At 48.3% G+C, this 21,295-nt stretch overlaps 2 protein-coding genes across 8 annotated transcripts in view; both read right to left on the bottom strand.

Annotated features, from left to right (window-relative positions):
- Positions 1-1,918: 1,918 nt before the first annotated feature.
- LOC122391138 (GTP-binding protein Rit1-like) lies at positions 1,919-9,214 on the bottom strand. Its single transcript, XM_043384810.1, has 5 exons — positions 9,096-9,214; positions 6,254-6,441; positions 5,654-5,919; positions 3,964-4,107; positions 1,919-3,654 (listed from the first exon to the last, which is right to left on the bottom strand). Exons 2-5 carry the CDS (start codon positions 6,417-6,419, stop codon positions 3,517-3,519), a joined length of 714 nt encoding a protein of 237 aa, XP_043240745.1. The 5' UTR covers positions 6,420-6,441; positions 9,096-9,214; the 3' UTR covers positions 1,919-3,516.
- A 2,387-nt stretch (positions 9,215-11,601) lies between these two features.
- The window catches only part of LOC122391134 (protein held out wings-like), a 37,732-nt gene continuing 28,038 nt past the window's right edge, over positions 11,602-21,295 (bottom strand). The window contains exons 5-9 of one of the 7 annotated variants that reach the window (XM_043384800.1): positions 17,706-17,784; positions 15,565-15,778; positions 15,476-15,520; positions 13,914-14,045; positions 11,602-12,816 (exon numbers count right to left, since the gene is read on the bottom strand). In XM_043384800.1, the coding sequence (XP_043240735.1) occupies positions 12,729-12,816; positions 13,914-14,045; positions 15,476-15,520; positions 15,565-15,778; positions 17,706-17,784 (558 nt within the window). In that variant the 3' untranslated portion in view covers positions 11,602-12,728. Of the gene's footprint in view, positions 12,840-13,428; positions 14,046-15,475; positions 15,779-17,705; positions 17,785-21,295 lie in introns of those variants that run through there. The other 6 variants (XM_043384802.1, XM_043384801.1, XM_043384804.1 and 3 more) reach the window with 6 other exon arrangements.

The following is a 21,295-nucleotide window of genomic DNA, read 5'->3' as shown; positions in this document are numbered from 1 at the left end:
TATCTAAAAAAGTATACAATGAAAACGCGTAAAAACTTGCAGAATACGTCACAATATCATGAGTAACATTTCCAAATCCTAAATGGTACTTTTTTTGGAGGTGGGATGGTCCCTTAAAAATCACTAAAACACATTAAAAGAACATGGGTAAAAGCACAGATAAAAACAAATAGTACAAGCTGGTGTTCTAACAGGATAAAGAGTTGGCTGTAGCCCACACTAGCTGGGGCCGGGACATAAACTCACATTTGAGCACTGCTTTCAACCGTCGCACCGTCAGATCCTGGCGACTTTTAGCTATGACAGCAGCATTATACAGTAAGTTTCGCAGCATAGGTTGTAGTCTAGGTAAGGTTTGGTTTGGTAATGGTTTGATTAGAAAGCATCTCTGGGTATAGCAATCTTGGGTAGGTACAGCACCTCTCCAAAAAAAGTCAAAGCGTGATTGTGATGCCTGCTTACCAACAAGTAGTCAAGGGAGCATCTTAGTCTCAGTCACTTTATATAAATATGGAGCCCAGCTGGTCAAGCCTTGATATCTGACATTTTAAGAAATACGATTACTTTGCTAGTGGATAATCAATATTGGGCATATCAAAAAGAAAATATCATTAGGTATAGATTTTAGTGGAAAATATTCATCGTCGCGCGTAACATTTGAACTTTTGCGCTACAAACGCCTCGTGCCAAGGATCGAGAAAAGCTAAAAACTAGAAACTATCCACGATCAACTTTTGATTACGTCATCGGAACTTTCAAGTACAGTCGTAACTCCACAACATGGTCGTAAGTCGTGACTAGTTGTAACCAAGTTGTTCGCAATCTCTCCCGTCGATATCAGGAAAAAGGGAAGTAACCTATGGAAGTATCGCCCACGTGTATAAGGCAGAAGTACGCAAGCAATGAAATACGATGAACAATATAAACATTTGCGATGCTTACTTTTGTTCGTAAATCGTAACCCTCACCCTACCGCCCTGCCCGTCTCCCTGTCTGATGTCTCTAATCGAAGTTCCTAACCTAATCTAAATGCCAGCTCGTATCAAGAATCTTCCAACCAAACACCACAGCACCGAGACACTCTGTATTTCGTCCAGTATTTCGGACGGTAACACCGCAGTAGGAGCGTCCGTTGACAAGCAGGCAAGCGCGTACGTAACTATACGCACAGTGGCACTACGCGCCCACAATAAATATCGCCTCTCTCGTTGGTCGTCGTTTCGTTGTGTGGGGGTTCCTAGCGACACGCGCCGACCGACAGCACGATCACAGTCACTCGGTTCGGCCGCCGGCGCAGCGCAGCTGGTCCGGTGACCGGGTCAAACTGCAGGCACGCTCTGCCGCACCCAAGAGGCGGACTCACGGCAGGCGTCCTCTGCCCACTAATAAGCTTTAGCACCTGCCTAAAAGGTTGAGCGAGGAGTAGATTAAGTAGTAACATTTCACGACACATCGTAATATTACGAATTTGCCACACATGTTTACTGTAACTGTTTAGGTTGAAGTTGGATAGGAAACGTCGGAAATCCAGTGCAGACCTTCGACCGAACCCACCAAAAGTTGCATAGTTTTCTTTTTATAGCCTGAACAGAAGCTCGCCATACCTATTGTTCTTAAGCAAAAACAATAACAAAAGAAAACAAGGCAATTTAGCAAAATATAAGTGCATCCCCGAAACGCTGAATGCCATAACCAAGACCGCCTGTTGTAAAGTGATCTAGATAGTAGGCATTCAAATGACTCAACTATATGCACAAAGCGATACGTAAGCAGGCACTCTCCTTCAATCGGCGAGGATTTGCATTGAAAAGAGTTGAGCCAAAAGTATGAAAATGAAGAAAAGTGACGCACCGTTGCCAACAAGCACGCAAGCTATTTTCAATGAAGAAATCCACACGGAAACGACAAAATACATTGATTAAACTACAAATGTATGACTTCTCAAATAACTGGCGTGATGTTTGAAAGCGTTAGCACGCATGGCGCGACCGAAAAGAGATTCAAATAATATGGGGAAGCTATCCTGAGGGCACGAATAAACACGACAATACTAGCGCTACCAGGATAGTAAGTTCCTTTGTGAGCGACCTGATCAAATTATACCGAAAACCATACCAACACGGCATGGACTAAAACACAATACATAGTAACAAGGTATAGCATGAATAAACTCAACACAATAAGTTGATAAAATATAAAGCATTGCATGGAGAATGCTACGAAACACGCTAATGCTCGCAAGTTAGTACCTAACTATTGCCTCGTCATCGGAGTGCACATCGAGATTATTATAATAACGCATTTTTCCATAGTGTTAAGAAAATGCAATGCACTGTCAAATATAATCGATAAAAAAACTTATGCAAGGCCGACAGTACGGTAACAAATGTGCCCATCAGTTGCCGATAGAATATTATAAAAGCTAAGGGCTCCAAAGTAAACACATGTAAATCAATTTACACCCATAACTCAATATTACTCCTAGATTCTTACCGTAAGGCCAGAATTAAATGCAGCAAAAAGTTGCGATACAACTTTAACTCCTGTCCACACTAAAAGACTTATAAATTGAAGACTAGAAGTACCGGCAGCGGCGCCATACACGCATAGGACCTAGGAGCTCTTGTTAAAGCTATGTACCGCCGTCAGGGAAGCAGCACCAGTCGGCCTTCGTATGCGCAGACCGCCATTGGTGATGGCGGGCCGCGCCACCCGCAGCACTCAGCACTACAGACGGCCGGCTGGCCCCCTCAGTTCTGCCCGCAGGCCAAACAGCGGGAAGACGTCAGCGCTCGCCTTATACAACTGTCTCTACCCGCAGCAAGCAGGGTGACACCCAAAACGCCCTACGAAACTTCTAAAATGTCACACGGCAGCAGCTGGCGCAATAAGACGCACTGCCTAATACGATACCGCCTCACAAAGCACGGCAAACCGCACAGCAACAAGCGCCGCGGCAACACTAGGCTTGTGCACGTGGCTGACTAGATAATTCTACTGCTGAGCAGGCAGCACGCTATGCCTAAACGCCTATGCAGACCCGTCCCCGTCCCAACCCGCGGGTCGCCAGCAGCGCTATCTTCCATAGCGAACGGCCAGTCCCAAAAACATCGCATTGGTGGACTGCCTCGCTAAAACCGCGACGCAGAACCCCGGCCGCGACTGCAGCTGCCGCTAACTGTCCAACAGGCGACGTGAGCACCCGCCCATTCAGCAATCTCCGCTGAAGCCTAGCGATGACAGCGGGAGTGTGGCGCCGGCGCAGACGGCGGGGGCGCATTGGAAGCCTGGGTTCCTACTGAGCTGCGCTGTACATGAGATAGCTTGCCGGAGACCATCGTTTTGCACGCTGACTCACCGGTCGAGTCGTCAGCTCTAGCCGATTCTCAGATTCGCAATGACTCACGTCTAGCCGAGTCGCCAGCAAAGCCCCACCGACGGACCGAGACGGCTCAATTCAGTGCCGTCGGTCGGGCGGACCGGGCGCCGGCAGTGCGGCATGGTAGAGCGCCGGCCTCAGGCGCGGCTGGGCGACTTGAGCCGATCCCGACGGCGACGGCGAAACATCACTGAGAGCAGGGCACAGAGCCGGTGCCAGCGGCGCCGGATCCGCGGCGCCCGGCCCGGCGACGGCTGCAGCCGCCGCTCCTCGTCCTAGACACGAGAGGGAGGGTCAGGTGGGTTAGACAAATGTCAGATGTTAGATGCAGTGCTGTGGAGGGTATACGAGTGATAGCTTGAGTAAGCAACGGAGTCAACGACACGATGCACACTCACAAAATTACAACGCTATAGTTCATGCTGTGCTATGGATAATCTGAGACACTCATGTTGCATTACGGCTTGTTGAATATAAATGACCATTTGATTGCCGACTCATGACAAATACCAAACAAGGTAAACCAGTGAAATCGGCCCTGCTTCCCGCCTGGCCCGGAATCGTTCCGCCGCCCGCGCACCCACCTCATCCTTGTCGCGCTCCTGTTTGCGGATGATCCGCACGAGCGCGTGGAAAGAGTCGTCCACGAAGCGGCGGTAGGCCGCCGACGTCTCAAAGAAGGGCGCGTTCAGCTGGCGTGCGAGATCGCGCCCCTCCTCAGTCAGCACCTGGCCGAAGGACACACATGTAGAATGAAGGCTACCAAACAGCGATTGGTGACTCTGTGGCTGTCCAGTGTCTAGGTCCAATTATCACTTTTACGTGTCTGTCCCACCATTCTGTCGCTGTCTAGGCCCAACTCTCACCTTTCAGTGGTTGTTCTCACTCCTCTGTGGTTGTTCAGGACGAACCCTCACCTACATGCGGCTGTCCAGTTCCAGTTCTCATCCTACCGAGGTTGTCCAGGTCCAATCCTCACCTACAGGGTGGGGCAGCATAATCGGGAATGCTTTTTGGGCTCTGATCATGAGTAGGCATGGCATTATTTTTATAAATTATATTATGGCAATGAAACGCCCAAAAGTTGTGCATCATCTGACATGACTACATCCATGAGCATGCAACTTCCTGGAAAAGAGCAGCAAAATAGTTCGACGGTGCTCCAAGTGCTTTGCGCGCGCCCATAGACACTAATGTTAAACAAGTAAAACAAGAACATTTTGTTTAAAACCCTGCAATTCCACGTAAAGGTTGCTGGGCAGGTCAACGTGTTATCACGGACGATAAGGATTGTGTGGGGATACTTAGGACAACAGGTTAACGTAATCGTCGTAAAATAACTCTTAGCAGAGGACATACAAGATGGCTCACTTGAATATAAGGAAGAAGCACTTGAGCATATTAAAAAGAAACAATGTTCAAAACTTCAGCGACAAAAAATCTTATCACCGACTGGAATACGATAAAAAAGAATGGCATGCCATATAGGGGATTGTATCGAGAATATTCCAGCGGTCATGCAAAGTAAACATCCTGTTGGGGTGATGGACCTATGGGTGGTCTTCAAGGGAGGTGCACGTGGTGCACCCTACTTCATCGAGCCCGGATAAAATGAGCACCTCTGGTAAATACAACCGCACTCTGGCAGACTCACGTGGAGCCGTCGGAAGAGAGGATCACTGACGGTCCAAATCACGTCTTACGAGGACTCTGTCCGTGCTGGTACTGCAGTGAGGACGACATGTTATTGTGTAGGGCACCTCCACCTGAGATGAACCAAAAACTTCTGGTCCTTCAACTCCGCCGATTTAAATCCGACCAAATTCTTTACATGGAGCGTTTTTTGGTAGAAGTTTAATGAACAACTTATCATTAGTAAAAACAGTCTTCAGTGCAAGGTACGAAGCTGATGGGCGATCATGGACAAGCAGGAGGTTGCACGTGCATGCGCGTGCTTTTGGACCCGCCTTGAGAAGGTCATCGACGCCGAGGGCGGTCAAATAGGATGAGGGATAGGTAAAAGGTGACCGATTGATAGGATGTTGCTAAAATAGTGCTTGGAGCTATATTTTTAGATTCATGACCAAATAATCCCGTTTGATATTTATTCCCGATTATGCTGCCCCACCCTGTAACTCCTGGCTGTCACGGTCTACCGTTCCGAGGCCTTTAAGTGTCAGCTCTCATCTTACCAAGCCTGTCCAGGTCCAACTCTGACCGTTCTGTGAATATCCTGGTCTACCTTTCTGTGACTAGTCCAGCTCCAGTTTTCACCTTTCTGTGACTGTCCAGGTCGAGTTTACAGCCGACGATGACGAGAGGCACGTCATCAGCGGCGCGGACGCGACTGAGCAGCCGCCGGTACTCGGCCACCTGCTCGAAGCTGCGCCGATCGCAGATGCTGTAGCAGATGATGAAGCCCTCGCCGCAGCGCATGTACTGCTCCTTCATGGCGGTGAACTCGACCTGGCCGGCCGTGTCCAGGATGTCGAGCAGCGCCGGCTCGCCGTCAATCACCGCCTGCTGCTGGTACGCATCCTCTGCGGAGCGCGGGAGTCAGACTTTGTAGGTGTGATGTGTGGTAAGAGTCCCACGGCAACGTTTAACAGAGGCTGCTCGTTAACAATCAATACACAGCATGCACCTGATGGTGATGAGTCTGATGACCGATCTAAAGATCACGACGCTGGGAAAATCTTATGATAATCTTTACATTGAGTCTCAGAGGCACAAAGACCGTATCGAATATCGGAGTCGGCGAATGTAGAGCCGTTAAGGGCTCAAGTCACGATAATAACAAGCACTACGCGCCTTACCTACATACGAGGACGCTATGGTCTGCGTCACGAAGCCGCATCTGTGTCACACACTCACCGATAGTCGGGTCATGGTACTCGATGAAGTTGTGGCTGACGAACTGCAGGACAAGCGCAGACTTGCCGACGCCACCCTCGCCGAGCACCACCACTTTATAGACGCGCAAGCGGCCGCGGCCGGGTCGCGGCGCGCGCGCCCCGTCCGCGTGCGTCAGCTGCGGCATGTCGCTCGTGACATCACCCAGCCTGCCGGCCATACAAGGGATGTTGGTTCCATAGGGTGAAGACACATGAACACCCAAATAGGCAAAACAGGCCTACTGCTGCTAAAATGGCAAACTGATTGGAACTGAAGAAAAGGTGGAGTGGATGAGGGAAGGACTTGTTATATCTTTTCTCATTAGCAGTTGGTATCTTTTTTATGTGGCTGGTTACACTCATAGGTGACATTTAGGCCCAAAATACCCACAACTTGCAATTGTACCCATGTTGGTAAAACTTAATATTCTTCAAGATAGGTAAAATCAAGCTACAATAAGTCATAACGATCAAGTGTTGTATTCAGCTTAGACATTCTAGGACAAACTGGCTCACAGTTCAATAAATAAAGAAACTACAACATTGCTGCAGAGCATTCAATAGCTCTTTTATTGGTAGATGGCATAGGTAGTTTCAGACTATTATGATAGCTGCAGTTATTATACTAATTACGCTCAATGCATGAAAGCAGATTTCAGCTGTAAAATTGAATTATGAAACTTCTACAACACAACAGGGACCTCTTTTACCATCTTTTTTATTACCTAGACTCCTTGTTTCTCATCAATGCATCCTACCTCAGATTCAACAGTTGTATGAGAGGTAAGCTGATGTTGCTTTTGCTCTCAGTCTCAGTCAATCAAAACTGGACCAAAACTAAAAAAGAAGCTCAAACTGCTACTGAGAAAACAATATCAAGCCCATTGATTTTTGTCAAATATCATCTTGTTTTAAGGATTTGTTTTATCAATTAGCTCAGTTTTTTCCTTCACTGAGTTGGTTGAACTTATGGGCAAGTTAAGGCAAACACCAACCACAGCTGGCATATCTTTTTCATCCCAAGGTGTTATCCCAAGGTGAACAGTAAAGTTTCCAAAGAGCAAAAATTTTGATAATTGACCTTTATTAGTTTGGTACAATTACTTTTGATAGGAACTAGCCACTACTCACCAACTAGGTTTGTGCACAGGACATATGCTTTATCAGCATCACTCTGTATTGGCCTCTTGCAATTTGCACCCTCTAAAATTTTGGAATTTCACAAAATAAAAACATGAAAGGGGAGAGCACATCCTTCTAAGCTTCAAAAGTGACCCCACACATCAATACTAACAATAAACATCCAACCATTAACATTTATAAGTTTCACCCCATCTCTGACCACACCAAACATTACAATTAAATCACGTTTTCGCAACGTCATGTATGTTACGTTATGCAAGATCAAGTCACGTTAGGTTAAGCATTTCTAGGAGTAAATAATGGTATTGGTATGAAGTATGAAACATCAGTTGGGGGAGGTTTGGTCAATGGTTGTCATTTTTAGCACATGCCATTTTTGGCAACCATGTGCTAAAAATGACAACGCTATCAGCTATTTTTAGCAACGATGAAGCCGATTTCACTCCTCAGCGAGGAAATCACGATTTTGGAAATACAAGCACTGATTTTGGAAAAGAAGTGCTGCCACCTGGTGCAAGAAGAAGAAACCAGCTTTAATATGGCCGCAGTGTCCCAAAATTATATTTTGGCTTGGGTGTCGGAGGGGAATATTCGTCACTACAAAGAGGGCTGAGAGTGGAAAAATACCAGTAAGAAAGACACACAAAGAGCGGAAAACAGGGGTCAACAATTTATTTGTGAATGTTATAGGATGTCGGAGCTGCCTTAAAAGATAATTAAATCGAATATGGAGGGAAATAAAAGATACGTACAGCCACACGCAGATGCTCTTTATTGGTAAAAAAGGGAGTGAAAAATTGCTCTTAGAAATTGGAGGTGAGAGTGGAATATTATTTTGATTTGGATGTCACTTCCCACCCAAACTGGCGAGTTTTGGGACTGGCCGTTGTTTGTATGGTAGTCCAACGTTGAAGTATACCCTTTTTTGTGGCCCGAAGTTGGAACTTTAAATTGAAGCATCCGAAAATGATCGATATTGATCGAAATCATGATGTTGATGAAAAAAATAATATGTTAAGTTGAGAGAGGAGGCCATTTTATCCAGATGCGGTGGTTTACTTCTTGAAATTATTTTTGCTTACGACGACTGCCATGTAATGAGGGATAATTAGCAGCCGTCATTAGCAAAAATAATTTCAAGAAGTAAACTACTGCATCTGGATAAAATGGCCTCCTCTCTCAACTTAAAATATTATTTTTTTCATCAACATCATGTTTTCGATCAATATCGATCATTTTCGGATGCTTCAATTTTAAGTTCCAACTTCAGGCCACAAAACAAACTACCATACAAATAACAGGCATATTAAAGCTGGATTCTTCGTCTTGCACCAGGTGGCAGCACTTCTTTTCCAAAATCAGTGTTTATCTTTCCAAAATCTTCATTTCCTCGCTGAGGAGTGAAATCGGCCTCATCGTTGTCAAAAATAGCAGAATCGTTGTCATTTTTAGCACGTGTGACAAAAATAGCACGTGCTAAAAATGACAACGATTGACCAAACCTCCCCCGACTGACATAGATATGTATAAACTTAGTATGAGCAATTTCTGGGTTGCATGATTCGTGCCAAAATAATGTTACCTTAAAAAGGGTTTTAATTCAATTTGGAGCTAAGGGTGCAAAAGCTGAATTTCACAATTTCCTTTTGAAAATTTGTTAAAACAACCCCGTCACGTACCATCCCCACCTGCAACCACTCTCCCACAAAACTCAGAATAAAATAAAAATCAAATAAAAATGTTGAAACAAGCGATGAAGAATATACACACTCACACGCAAATCTTCAACTTTTTGATCAAGGTCCGACAAATAGCATTCGGTAATCATTGTCGAGGAAAATTCACGAGAAATAGAATATGACGTCATTGGAAATAAAAAACTGCATTGGATACGGCTACTGTATTTTATCCAGATATATTGAAGTGATTTGTGATACTTTATGATAGAGAAGCTGCGTGAAGCTCTATGAATATGATCATCAAATTTCTAGGAAAATTATCAATAGCTTTAAACAGGCTACAAAACCAAAGGAATGCCGATTGCGATAAGATGCCTTGCGGCGCAGCATGCCTCAGGCGTCCTGCTGAGAGACATCTATCGGGTGAAATATTAGCTAGCGGATGGTACGGCACAACCAAGGCACAACATGCCGATGTGAAAATCTCGCCCGTGCAATATTTGCCGTCTTAATGAATGAATTCCAGCTTTGGATGTAAACAATGAGAAAGTGTCTATCCATCAAACGCCACACCCACCAATTGTCGAAGAACAGAAGCACATTTCGAAATCAGGAGCACAACACCGTGTATTCAGGTGGTGTGGCGGGCTTACCTTTGAACCTTTGATGTGCTGCTTCGTCTGGCTTCTTCTGCTGGAAGAGTCGACACGATACTGCTATAAGCAGCCGCCTGGACTGCATTTTGACGCCTCCAGCAGCAGAACGTCAGCAATTCCCTTGCCATTGGTACGGGGACCCGCAGTTGCTTCTGTACACGAACCCCAAGTCTAACCGTCTGTCCTGTCCAGTAACAACTGATAACATTGATATCGACTGCTGGTCCCTGTACAAGAGCAGCTGATGTTTTCTGTGCGTGCCCTCTGACAGCTTATCGTTGTTCCCTATGAGGGTGCTGGGACAATTTACTCAGGGTCGCTGTACAGTAGCACATGGTGTGTCAAAAGTGGAAATAGCCGCCCGGCCTTAGTTCGCCAGCCCTGTCAATAGATGGCAGTACCACAATATGGGCAGCGGATCGTGCAATTGACGTCAAATTTTCGTTATCTGCTAAGAATTTAATGGCGGATCTTTTCATGCAAGAATCAAGTAAATCGGTCCACAACTTTTCTAGCAACAGAGATATGAAGTAAAACACCCTGCCAGAGCGGCGGCGCGGCGGCCGGCGGCAGCCGTTACGCGCCACCTGGGAGACTGGCGGCGCTGAACGGTTCCGAATTGGCACTGCACTTAAACCTGTTAACTGCTTGGAATAGTTATTTTAGCAAAATTTTCATTCAAGTGAGGAATAACCAAGGGCAGGAAGTATGTATGCTTGTGTGCGTACTGTGTAAGCCAAGAAACTGCAATAGCAGATACTCGCTAATATTAGATCCAGCCAAGTCCAAACGCATTCCAGGGGATGTGTTCCTGATGGGTCAACAATATTTATCGTTCGAGGGCGGATACAAAATATATACAAAATATTTTTTCAAAATATTCAAAATATTTTTTAAAATATACACAAAATATTTTTGCACAGCTCTATTCCTTGAATAATTCTCTTCAACGCCTCATTCCTAGTTAAGCGAATTAGCCCACCCTGGTTGAATAAATAAGGCGATTCCGCCACAAGGTCGCGGAAAACCGACCGAAAAGGGCCGCGCTCAACGTTAATTTGGGCATGCACTCTTAAAAACTCGCATTGGGCGGGTAGGGTTTCCAAGGTATTGGCTCCAAAACACCGTATTCGGCTCCCGAATACGTCCAAGTGACCCGCCTCGTTCCTAGTTAAGCTCTAATTAGATCAAGTGACTCATAAGGAGCGAAAAAGCGACAAAAAGCATGAATTTCCCTATGGCGGCGGGCTGCCGGGTTGCCAGACGGCGCACCGGCTATTTCCACTTTTGACACACCATGAACTGCGGGTCCCTGTACCGACGCATAGGTCTTTTCAGATCGCTTCGCACCTCGAGATTTCTAGTTCAGATTCTCCATTTTCTACTTGACTAAGAGTAGTCAATACAAACCAAATCGGACTTATATGTGCCTAGCTAGTTATCTAAATACCATTGGTTTTTCGATGGTTACCCGTCTATCATCCCTGCGCTTCAATGCTTTGCTACGCGAAACCCTTTATCGTCCGATCGAGCCGTTCGTTGAGTGCAAACGGGCGGCAGACTGGGCTACCCTCCCAGTCAGACTTCTACTGCAGTGCTCGCTTGTTCGCAGTTCCGCCCGCGTCTCGCCGTCTCCCAGTGGCCTGTGTTACCCCCGTGTGATTAGTTAGTGTTAGTTACCCCAACTACAGGAGCATGCAACTCGACTGACGGAACCGTCTCTGCTCTGCTGTACCTGCAGCAGTCGTCGTCCAACAACCATGTTCACTCAGTGGTTCTTCTGTCGCCTGAGCAGTGAGTTGAAGAGGATCTCAGACCTATCCCATCACCGTCCCTCAACACGCACAGGCACCAATTCTAAATATACGTTTATTCAAATGAAAACAAGTGATCTTCTAGTACATTAAACACGTTGTTAAGGCACACGTTTGGCACAGATTCTCGATGTTCGGGGCACATAAGCTGAACAGGTTCGCGTGAAACACAAGCTGGTTACTGATTCCACTGGTCTGATTTACAATCCATCTAATTCACCAAGCGGATTCGCGACGCTGAATTCATGTAATTTGTGCTTATCTGTCGGTAAAACTGTCTGGGCTACTTCAAAGATAGTAAATTTTATGTGGAACCATAATTTAACAGTGAGTATGTAATTCAAAGGTTAATCTGAAAGCAAATCACTTTCTCTAAATCCGCAAAGCCTGTTTAAACACATAACAAGCGAGTCAAACATTAAAATAATAATTATCGACACAGCTAATCGAAAACCAGTGGATCAGTAACCAGTCTGGTGTAGGTATAGTTTGAGCGCTCCGGCAGCCATGACAAAGCCACGCACCAGAAAGTATGATGAGATTTCCGCTCCATAATTGCACATACAAACTGCCTGTCTAAAAAACAAAGCTGGGCTGAGATTAAGTACGTAGGCCTAGACGCCCACAGCCAGCTGCCACGTAAAATGAGGCTGGCGAGCGAACAAAAAGGTCAAGACTCCACTATGGCGCGAAAATACAAAAAATGCGCGGCAAAACACAAGTACAAATCAAACCACCGATGGCAATATGAATGTGCGTGGCGGCCGTGCGAGGCCAGCTCACCCCTTATAGTCCAATGTTGGCACTCAGAGTTGTACGCTGCGGAGCGGTGCCATGACCCATCCTCCCGCCGGACACCCACAATAATCTCAGAGGCGGGCTCCGGCTGCCAGCACAGAAAGGCGCGCCTAAAACCTGCCACGTCTGCTCATGATACTCTACTATTATAGAAAACTCCCCATACGGATTTTTCTCAGAAATAAATCTCGAAAATACCCAGGCGAACTCCGCACCACTCGAAAAGACCATGGCGAGAGATTCGTGGGCGGTGCGCGGCGACCAGATCTCTACTCGGCACCCGTTCAACTCGATTCGGCACTCTCACTCTCTCACTCACCCACTCACACACTCTCACTCACTCCCTCAGCTCCGCCCGTCGGCCGTCAACTTGCAGACGGCCCCGCTGCTCCGTCGGCGCTCCTCGCGGCGCGTGGCTCCGCCGGGCGATGGGGCGTTACGGGACGGTTAGCTCTGGCCGGCCAAGCGGACACATCGGCGGAAAAAAGAGAGAACAGAGTGTTAGTACGAGATAGCCGGGCGGGCGGGCGGGGTTCGCGGCACGCGTATGGTACACAGCACAACGACACCGGGCATTAGTGTCGGGGAAATGGTGTACCCGACCGCTGGCGAGAGGCGTTAATTCGAGAGCTAACGGGGCCCCGCGCGGCCGGCGGTCGGCGACGGGCCGGGACTGGCCGGCGTCGGCACCGCTCACTGCTGAGCGGAGCCGCCGCGGCACATGCTCCCGACCCGGCCCCCGCGCCGGCCACTCGATTTAGTGGGACGGTCGGGGCGTCGAGAGCTAGATGTAGAACCACACCAAAGACATTCTACACGAGACACTACAGCACCGAGTGAGAAATACGTCCGATCGAATACGATAGGAATACACAGAAGCCAGAAGTTCAGTTCTAAGCCGTTATTTGAGCTGCAGTGAGTTCTCTAAAAAGAGGCCGGTTTGATGCGGATTGACCGGGGAAAAGTGTTAGCCACTACGGGTTTAGCATTTATTATGAACGCCTCGAATGACCCTTACGTCCAGTCGCCTCTCAGCTGTCTTTTTTATTCGTAAAAACGGCAGACTCAAAGGTAAACATCTCAATGTATTGCTGAACGTTCCTCACAAGTCCCACAGCGTACCCGCGAGACACACGGCCCTGAACGGAGGCCCGTGGCTCCCAGAGGTGCACAGCGCTGAAATGGGCGGACCTCGGATCGCCTGACGCCAGCGGTCGGGGCCCAGACACAACCGAGGAGCCGACCCCTCCACATCTCCCCACAAAACCCATCGGAAAGACCAGGGCGCCACCGGAACGCCGATTCAATAGCAGCTCCGTAACAGTAAAACAAATACATATAGCCCCTTGAAGCTCAACATATACAATCCGCTCCAACACGACACCAAAGCAAAGTCCCCAGGAAGCTCGCTTACCAAATACAGAACTGTCGAGTTCTGATACATCACTTTGAATCATGACCAGTAAACATCATTCTCAAAGCAGTATGCTATCCCCAAAACACTGACCTCGTGGAAACAAGTAGGGCACAGTTGTGAAACACCAACTAACCTGCTCCGATCGAAGGAGGCGCAGGTGTCTGGCGAGCGCGCACGAGCTACATTTGTGACATGGAGCCCACCCGCTGGTAGGGGTGTTCGCGGCCCTGGGTCAGCATCTGACGGTGCTTGGAGGCGGCGGCACCTAGATCAGCGACAGCGGGGGCGTCACGACTGGTCCGGGCGGCAGACGGACAGAGACTGGACCGACAGACAGGAGACAAAGACCGGACAGACAGACAGACAGACAGACATTCACAGAGGCACCAGGAACACATGTAGAGTGGCGGAGGGAGCGAGAAAGGAACGAGAGAACGCCTCAATCAACCACCGCTCGGATAACACAGCCGGAGACTGATCTACCGGGTGAGCGGCGGGATCACATCTCCCACTTCTTTGTGTATTGCTCGGGTTTGGGGCGCCCACTTTAGCGCCTATGGACTATAAATAAACCCTCATTCAGATCCTCTATCAGGCCTCTTACAAAGCTTGCTTTCAACAATGAAACTACGCTTCGTGCGTAGAACATAGCTGACCGACATAACATTATTTGAGCTAGACGAATTTCGGTTAAAAGATCTCAAAGTTAATTTCCACTACGTTGAAGCGATGATATTTGACGGATGATACTCGCTGAGTTCCACTGGTAACAATTGCGATAGCTCATGTTGTTAACAATTTGTCTCCAGTAAAAGGAATGTTCCATGCCCATGGACTTTATCGACCGATTAATGTTTAGTAGCCAGGGTACCAAATTTATGACAAGTAGTACAGCTACTTTGTTAAATTGTTAGAATATCCTATAGTAGTTCATATTAAACCGAAGGGCAGCTGATATCAAACACATTGTCAAATATGAAATGTAAAAAGCCGCCTTAGGATGCTAGGACCAGTTACCTTCGTAAATCCGGATGGATCCAAGGCCAATGAAACTCCATAATCATTATCTGCTAACGCGGGAAGGCCCAGCGCTGCTCCTTCAACTTCACGAAACATTCCAATGCCAATGAAATGTGAGGGATAGAGCAAGCGAACTATGCCAAAGAACAGAGCTATAGTGTCACCGAATTGACTGAAGCGGGGGTCAAGATTAAGCAAACGAAAAAGGATACGGGGAGGACAAGTTGTGTGGGGATCACTGCCACATACCAGTTTACACAAAACCAGAACACGAAAAGCATTGCACTGACAACATACAGCCCAAAGACAATGCACAATCACCAATTACCTGACTAGACGCTGGTTCATCACTGTAACTTTCTCCGGGCTAGCCAAGTTACGTCTGAATTATCCACAACAGCATCATTGAAATCGAACCTCAACAACACCGAAAATGATAAACCAAAGTGGACATCAGATAAGCAGACACCAACTCAGCCCTTGCGAAACCAATTCGGCACATATAAAAGTAGAAACCAACTAAAAAGACCTGAATACAGCTCACAACTGGCCTGCCATTGCGAAAAATACCCGGCGTTCGGTAAAACAAACCACGGAGAAGCACCCGGGACGGACTCCGGCCGCGCCTCAGTCCCCGGCCGGGCTGCGGCGGGCCTCACCGCGCAAAGTACCCACCAGTGATGTCCGCCGCATAGTCGGAGAGCTGCAGGGGCGGCGGCGGCGCGGTCAGCTGCGCCTGCGCCGCCGCCGCGTACTGCGCAGCGTAGTCGGGCGCGTACTGGGCGTACATGAGCGCCGCGTCGCCGGCCGAGATGAGCGGAGGCGGAGCAGAGTTGATGAGTGCCGTGCCGGCGGCCATCCGCGGCGAGAGCATCAGCGGCGCGCCCAGCGAGGCCGGCGTGCGGCACATGGTGGTCATCAGGCCGCCCAGGCCGGCCATCTGACCGAGCTGCTGCAGCCGCGGACCGGCCGCGTCACCTGGCGGAGGGCGAGCGAGACGTGACGGGGTGGAGCGGCGGGGTGGGGAGCAGTGGCTGTGCAGAGTAACGTGGCCTCACGGCAGGTCATCGTCCAATATCAAGGGTCTCTATACAAGCGGATACACAATGTTACCTATACCATCATGGAGGGTACATTATGTCGTCTGTACAATTATGGTGTAAATAATGTTTCTTTAAACGCGATTTCAGCTGCACAGAAAAGACAATCATGCCTACATAAGCGAAAAATTTCATAACGTCTACAAATAATTAATGAGTGCTCAACAACAGACATTCTATGGCTGCTATACATAGGCATTTCTTTTTTCACAGCGGACATACACACGGTTCATGTAACCATACGGTTGTTGCATTTTAAATGTGAGGAGTTTCTTGAGTTCTGACTATTCGAAAGTACCAATCGCTCAGGGCTTTATTAGTTACTACCAGGAGAACGACGGATCACAGGCGGGATTACCCTAGGGGCGACGATTTCGGGCGCTAAAATTGCGTCTCTGGCTATATGGCGCCCAGGACCATGGCGATTCCACCATGAGCTCCGTAGTGCTCTGGGTGACTTCCCAGAGACCTGTGCCCGGTACCGGTAACATACCTGCACATCATCCAATCTTTTTTAGTGAAATATCTACATTGACTACCAGTCCAGCTCTAGATGAGGTTAGCTACGTGAATACGACATTCGTTAGTTTTTTACTAGGCACGACGAACGTCGCCATCACAGATAAGTCGCTGCGACTCATATCTACATTGTCACTGTTATTTGAGCAGCAGCCTGCGCTCTGCTCCTGGCACACATGAATACGAGTACTCTGAATACGGATCAACCAACAACGGCGCTTCAATATTCTACGGGTAACTCTTTCCCTTCAACACAGCTGCGAAGCACAGCCTCCACTTTAGCTACAGCATCCAAACGTTGTACCGTATCTGCGTGCGCCACAGTGTTACCTGGCGAGCCTGCCACCGGGACGCTGCCGGCGCCCGTCTGCTCGCTGCTTGGCTCTGTAAACAGGCACCACCCGTCTCACCAACGCGTCGTCCTCCGGCACCTGTTCGGCCCCGTACCGGGAGAGCCGCGAGGGACGGAAAGCACGGTATGTGCGCTAAATTCAGCCGCCGGCCGGGTGTCAGGAGAGCACTCGAGGGATTCGGTATAACAACACCCTGGAGAGCTCATGTCGAAGTGCTATCCTAGTGAGGACGGTACCGCGAAAAGACAGCTGGTGTCACTTAGCGGCTGGGATGAACTAAAAGTTATCCCTCTGCCGATAGGTGGCAGTGCCAACGCCTCCATCCATGGCACTCATACGGGGAACCTCATCTTTCTTCGTCAGTGGAAGGACAGTGGCATTTCCCGGGCCTCATGGTACATTTGAATGATCCATGGATGCCTGGTAGGTGTGCGTCGCCATAGGTGTCCGTCGGAGGCGATGACCGGGCTCCCGACAGAGGAATGAGGGGAGGGGGAGACGGTGAGGCCGCCAGCACGTGCGGGGGACGGCCGCCTCGCTGGGATGATACATGAGGTGTAGAAAGTTAGAAACATTCAAGTTCTTCATGAGGGTGCCTGCTGTGACAAATTCTAGAGATCTCGCCATCTCGCATAATACAAATTCAAGAGAAGTTTACGACGCCTCCCCCTAAAAATCCCAAAATCATCCCAACCTTGAGTATTCAGGTTTGGATAATTCCACCCTAACACGTAGGTAAGTGATCCCGGTGGGTCGGCATCACCTAAACCAACAAGCCTTTCGAGAATCACTATTTATCATTTTGATCACATAAACTCCACTTAGAACCAAAGCGGTGCCGTTCGTCATTTCTCACAACAGTCCAGTGCTCTATCAGCCCCGATTCAGCGCAGTGACGCGGGGGAGAGCGGCCACCCGGCGCACCCCACTCACTGCTCGAGTCCCGGTAGGTGCCGTTGATGATGGCCAGTTCCATCAGCTGCCGCTTCTTCAGCTCGTCTTCACCGTCCGCCTGAGGGCACACAGGGGTAGACGGGGAGTCAGACAGGGAATCAAACAGGGAGTCAGACAGGGAGACAGGGAATCAAAAAGGGAGTCAGACAGGGGTTAGACAGGGGTCACACAAGGAGTCGGACAGGGGTTGTTAGACAGGGGGTCACACAAGAAGTTAGACATGGAGCCATAGAGGGGCAGACAGGGAGTCAGACAGGGGTTAGGCCAGTCATCGCCACCGAGTATAGTTGATACCTTTATCTAAAAAAAAAAAAACAAGAGAAAGGGAGGGTCCGAGCTAGAGCGGAAACAAGAACAAGCGATAGAAAGCGATATTGAAGAATGCGGGAAAGAGGTCACCGGGAGGGAGAGAGGCCGTAAGATTCAGACAAGGTACGAGGAACTTAGTCAAGAGTCACAGGCTCTGCAGGGCTAGATTCGAGGCTCGAGCTCCATGCCAGCCAGGTCTCTTACGATTATACAGACTGTGAGAAGCATGACCTTATCGTTAACTCTCATCAAAACCTACTTCATGGGTTTAAAGTCTGCATCACTACAGGACACGAAAGAGGGATAAACACCAAACGGCCCTTAAATTCGAGGTCACACCACATGTGGATATTTCACTAACCCATATAAATCGACCGGAGATGGGCGGCGGCGCACGATATTCTCCAATTTCTGCTCTGAACGGCCCGCCCTCCACCCCTCCCTCCGGTCTCCGCAGGCCGCCCGAACACTGCGATTTCTGCATACATAAACGGCCCTATCGCGGCCAATCCCAGGCGCCGCCTCTCAGGCCGTGTTACATCAGACGGACTGCTGGAAGACGCCATCGCTGCTGTCGCCGATGTTTCAAAGAATTTCCAACATGATTGTATGATACGTGAGCAGCACTAGGAACAGCGAATCCTCCACATATTAAGAGATAGACCAGGGTGGTCGTTTATTTAAGTTACGCTGGAACAGGAAGCGCGAAAAGCGTACGTAGCAGTCGTCTGCTTTTCTTTCGTATTAATAAATCACAGCGAAATTACAGGAATAAATGTAGGCTAGCGGACCAGCGATATAACGCAGAAATTCGGCGCTTGCTTAAAAAAAAATTCACTCCAAAATCTCAGAATCAGACGGCTGCGATTATAGCACCGTCATCTAAACGTCATCAATCAATAACTTCGTGTGTTTACACTACGGGCACGTCGCACCAGTCATTTGCACCCACGAAAGTTTCTTTTTCAGTCGTCAAAAGTTAGCACGGTGAGAGTCGAGCGCTGGCCGAACACACTCCAGCTGTGGTGTCGTTCGCACAAGCGACTACACCATACCACGATCCAGCCATGTGACAGATAACTGCAGGTTGTTTGAAATAGACCAACACTCTTCGTTAGAACGGCGGTGTCGAGCTCGTGAAAACGAGGCCTAGCGCTTACACTCGGATCATATACGATATACAATGCACGCACATAGTCCTATATAGTCGCCGCTAGGGCAGGGGTCATCTGGTGCGGTCCCGCCCTCCTATGAGCGGCGGGAGCCGCAGGAGCGCTCTGTACTGGCCACACCACAGGGCGGACAGTCCCGCAGCGCGCCGGTCAGCGGTAAACAAACGGCCGGCGCCGGTCGCACCCTTCCGCGCGCCGGCGTCCCATGCCTCCTCAGCCGCCGGGGAGAGGCACGGAGACGCCGGCGCGCACCTCCCCTCCCCTCCCGCGCCGGAGAGGGAGGGAGGGAGGGAGGAATGTCGCGGCAGGGGAGACGCGGCGCCGCGGCGCACAACACGACCGCCCGGCGGCTGCCGGCCGGGCCCGGCGCAGGGCAGGAGACGTCAGTCCGGAGCTCCACACAGCGAGAGTAACCAACACACTGACACAGACTAGCCCTGAATACCTGTGCAGCCGTGGTCAGCCGTGTGCAGCCGTGGTCAGGTGCCGTCGGCCGGTGCCCGGCCCGGGCCCACAGACGGGGTGCTGCTGACCCCGATAGCTGGGGCGCTGGGCGGTGCCGGCAGGAGCCCCGGGCCCGCTTTCGGTCTTCGGGTCACGGTAAACACCCATACCGTTATCCAGATCAGTCTGTGGTCGCCATCTCGGCACTCGGTCATACCCAGCCCGGGCCCGGTGCAGACCCAGAGAGGTCTCCCGAGCCAGCAGGGTCTGTCTATGGTTCGCCTGTCCCCGTCCACGGTCTGTCTGTCTGCCGATATCTCAGGACCGGTGCGGTGTTTACTCAGCGGGGCTGGTCTGTCGGATGCGGCTAGTGGTGTCAATCGGTTACCAAAATTTCGGTATACCGATACCGAACCAATACCGATTCGGTATTCGGTATTATATACCAAAAGCATTTGGTATTTTGTCGGTATTATGAAAATCAACTACTACCATAAAAGATTTGAAGCATTTTTGATAAACCTTCTGAACTCAAATTTGATTTGCTAAATGGTATTGGATGAAGAAAAATGGCAATCATGACACATTTCTCCCAAAGCATGATGTCCTAACAAATGGGCAAACATGTTAGCAGTAATATCAAACACACAAGTCTACCAATGTTAAATGGCAACTTATCAGTGCTAGCTTACTCCAATACCATGAGAATAATTATCTTACAAAGAAAGCTAATGTGGAAAACAAAATCATGTATTAATGTTTAACTTACTGTATGCTGGAAAACATACTTTAACTATCTTACTAAAAATTTCCAAAGCATTTATCAGCAACAAATTTGACTTTGTTTTGAGGAGTCTGTGATTGATCTTGACCCTGTCTTGCTCTACATTTCACTGCAATGCAAGTACATTATCCAAAACCCTGTTTTATACAGCACTAGCTTCACCATTATCATCTAATATTAAGGGCAGCATTTATCACTTCATCACCTCACAAATCCTCAACTTCCCTCAATTTCAAACTGGACTGAGCGATCCTGTGGATAATTTATTTTCTTTAATTAGTGTTCACTTTCCTGCTCTCCTCAACAGATAGAGATCGCTAGCAATGTAATCAAAAGCATTCCTAAAATATGATTGGTTTTTGGCTTGATTCGCGCACAGCTGTTTCAAAATTGAACACATTTAGTCAAAAAAAAATTTAATGTCGCAGCTGCGCCAAATACTGATTTAGCACAAAAACTTTAGTTTTTGAATTGAAAATAATTGAAAAACTTTGTTTTTCTTGTTCTTCATTTTTCAGCAATAGCAGCCTTAAATCTTTCTTGAAATAATTTAAAGATTCCAAAAACAAATACATAGAATTTTTGACTTAAGTTTTCTAAGGCAAAAAAGAAAAAACTTTCTTCTATACAGCTCTGTGCCATGCAAATTGCAAATGGCCGCCGCCATTGTGTAAGAGATGACACGTGACATGTGTCAATGCTTCCGTAACATTATGGACATTTTACTAAGCTTTCATCGCGATATCATTACAGTGGTGTCTGCTATCTATCAGTGTACCTCGTAAGTAATTATTTAGCAAATTTTGTTGTGTTAAACATTTGTTAATGAAGAAAAATTGGCTGCGTCAGTATCGTCACCA

This window comes from Amphibalanus amphitrite, unplaced genomic scaffold (assembly GCF_019059575.1).
Source record: "Amphibalanus amphitrite isolate SeventyFive unplaced genomic scaffold, NRLGWU_Aamphi_draft 000423F_arrow, whole genome shotgun sequence".
NCBI classification, from domain to species: Eukaryota; Metazoa; Arthropoda; class Thecostraca; order Balanomorpha; family Balanidae; genus Amphibalanus; species Amphibalanus amphitrite.
The sequence above is the reverse complement of the archived record's forward strand: the minus strand, read 5'-3'. Positions and strand labels throughout refer to the sequence as shown.

Bases quoted from the DNA above. Each gene is read 5' to 3' on its own strand.
- LOC122391138 (XM_043384810.1), bottom strand. From the start codon at position 6,419: ATGCCGCAGCTGACGCACGCGGACGGGGCGCGCGCGCCGCGACCCGGC. The intron at 5,920-6,253 runs GTGAGTGTGTGA...CGCGCTCCGCAG, and splicing joins GTACCATGACCCGACTATCG to AGGATGCGTACCAGCAGCAG. The intron at 3,655-3,963 runs GTGGGTGCGCGG...TCTCGTGTCTAG, and splicing joins AGGAGCGCGACAAGGATGAG to GACGAGGAGCGGCGGCTGCA.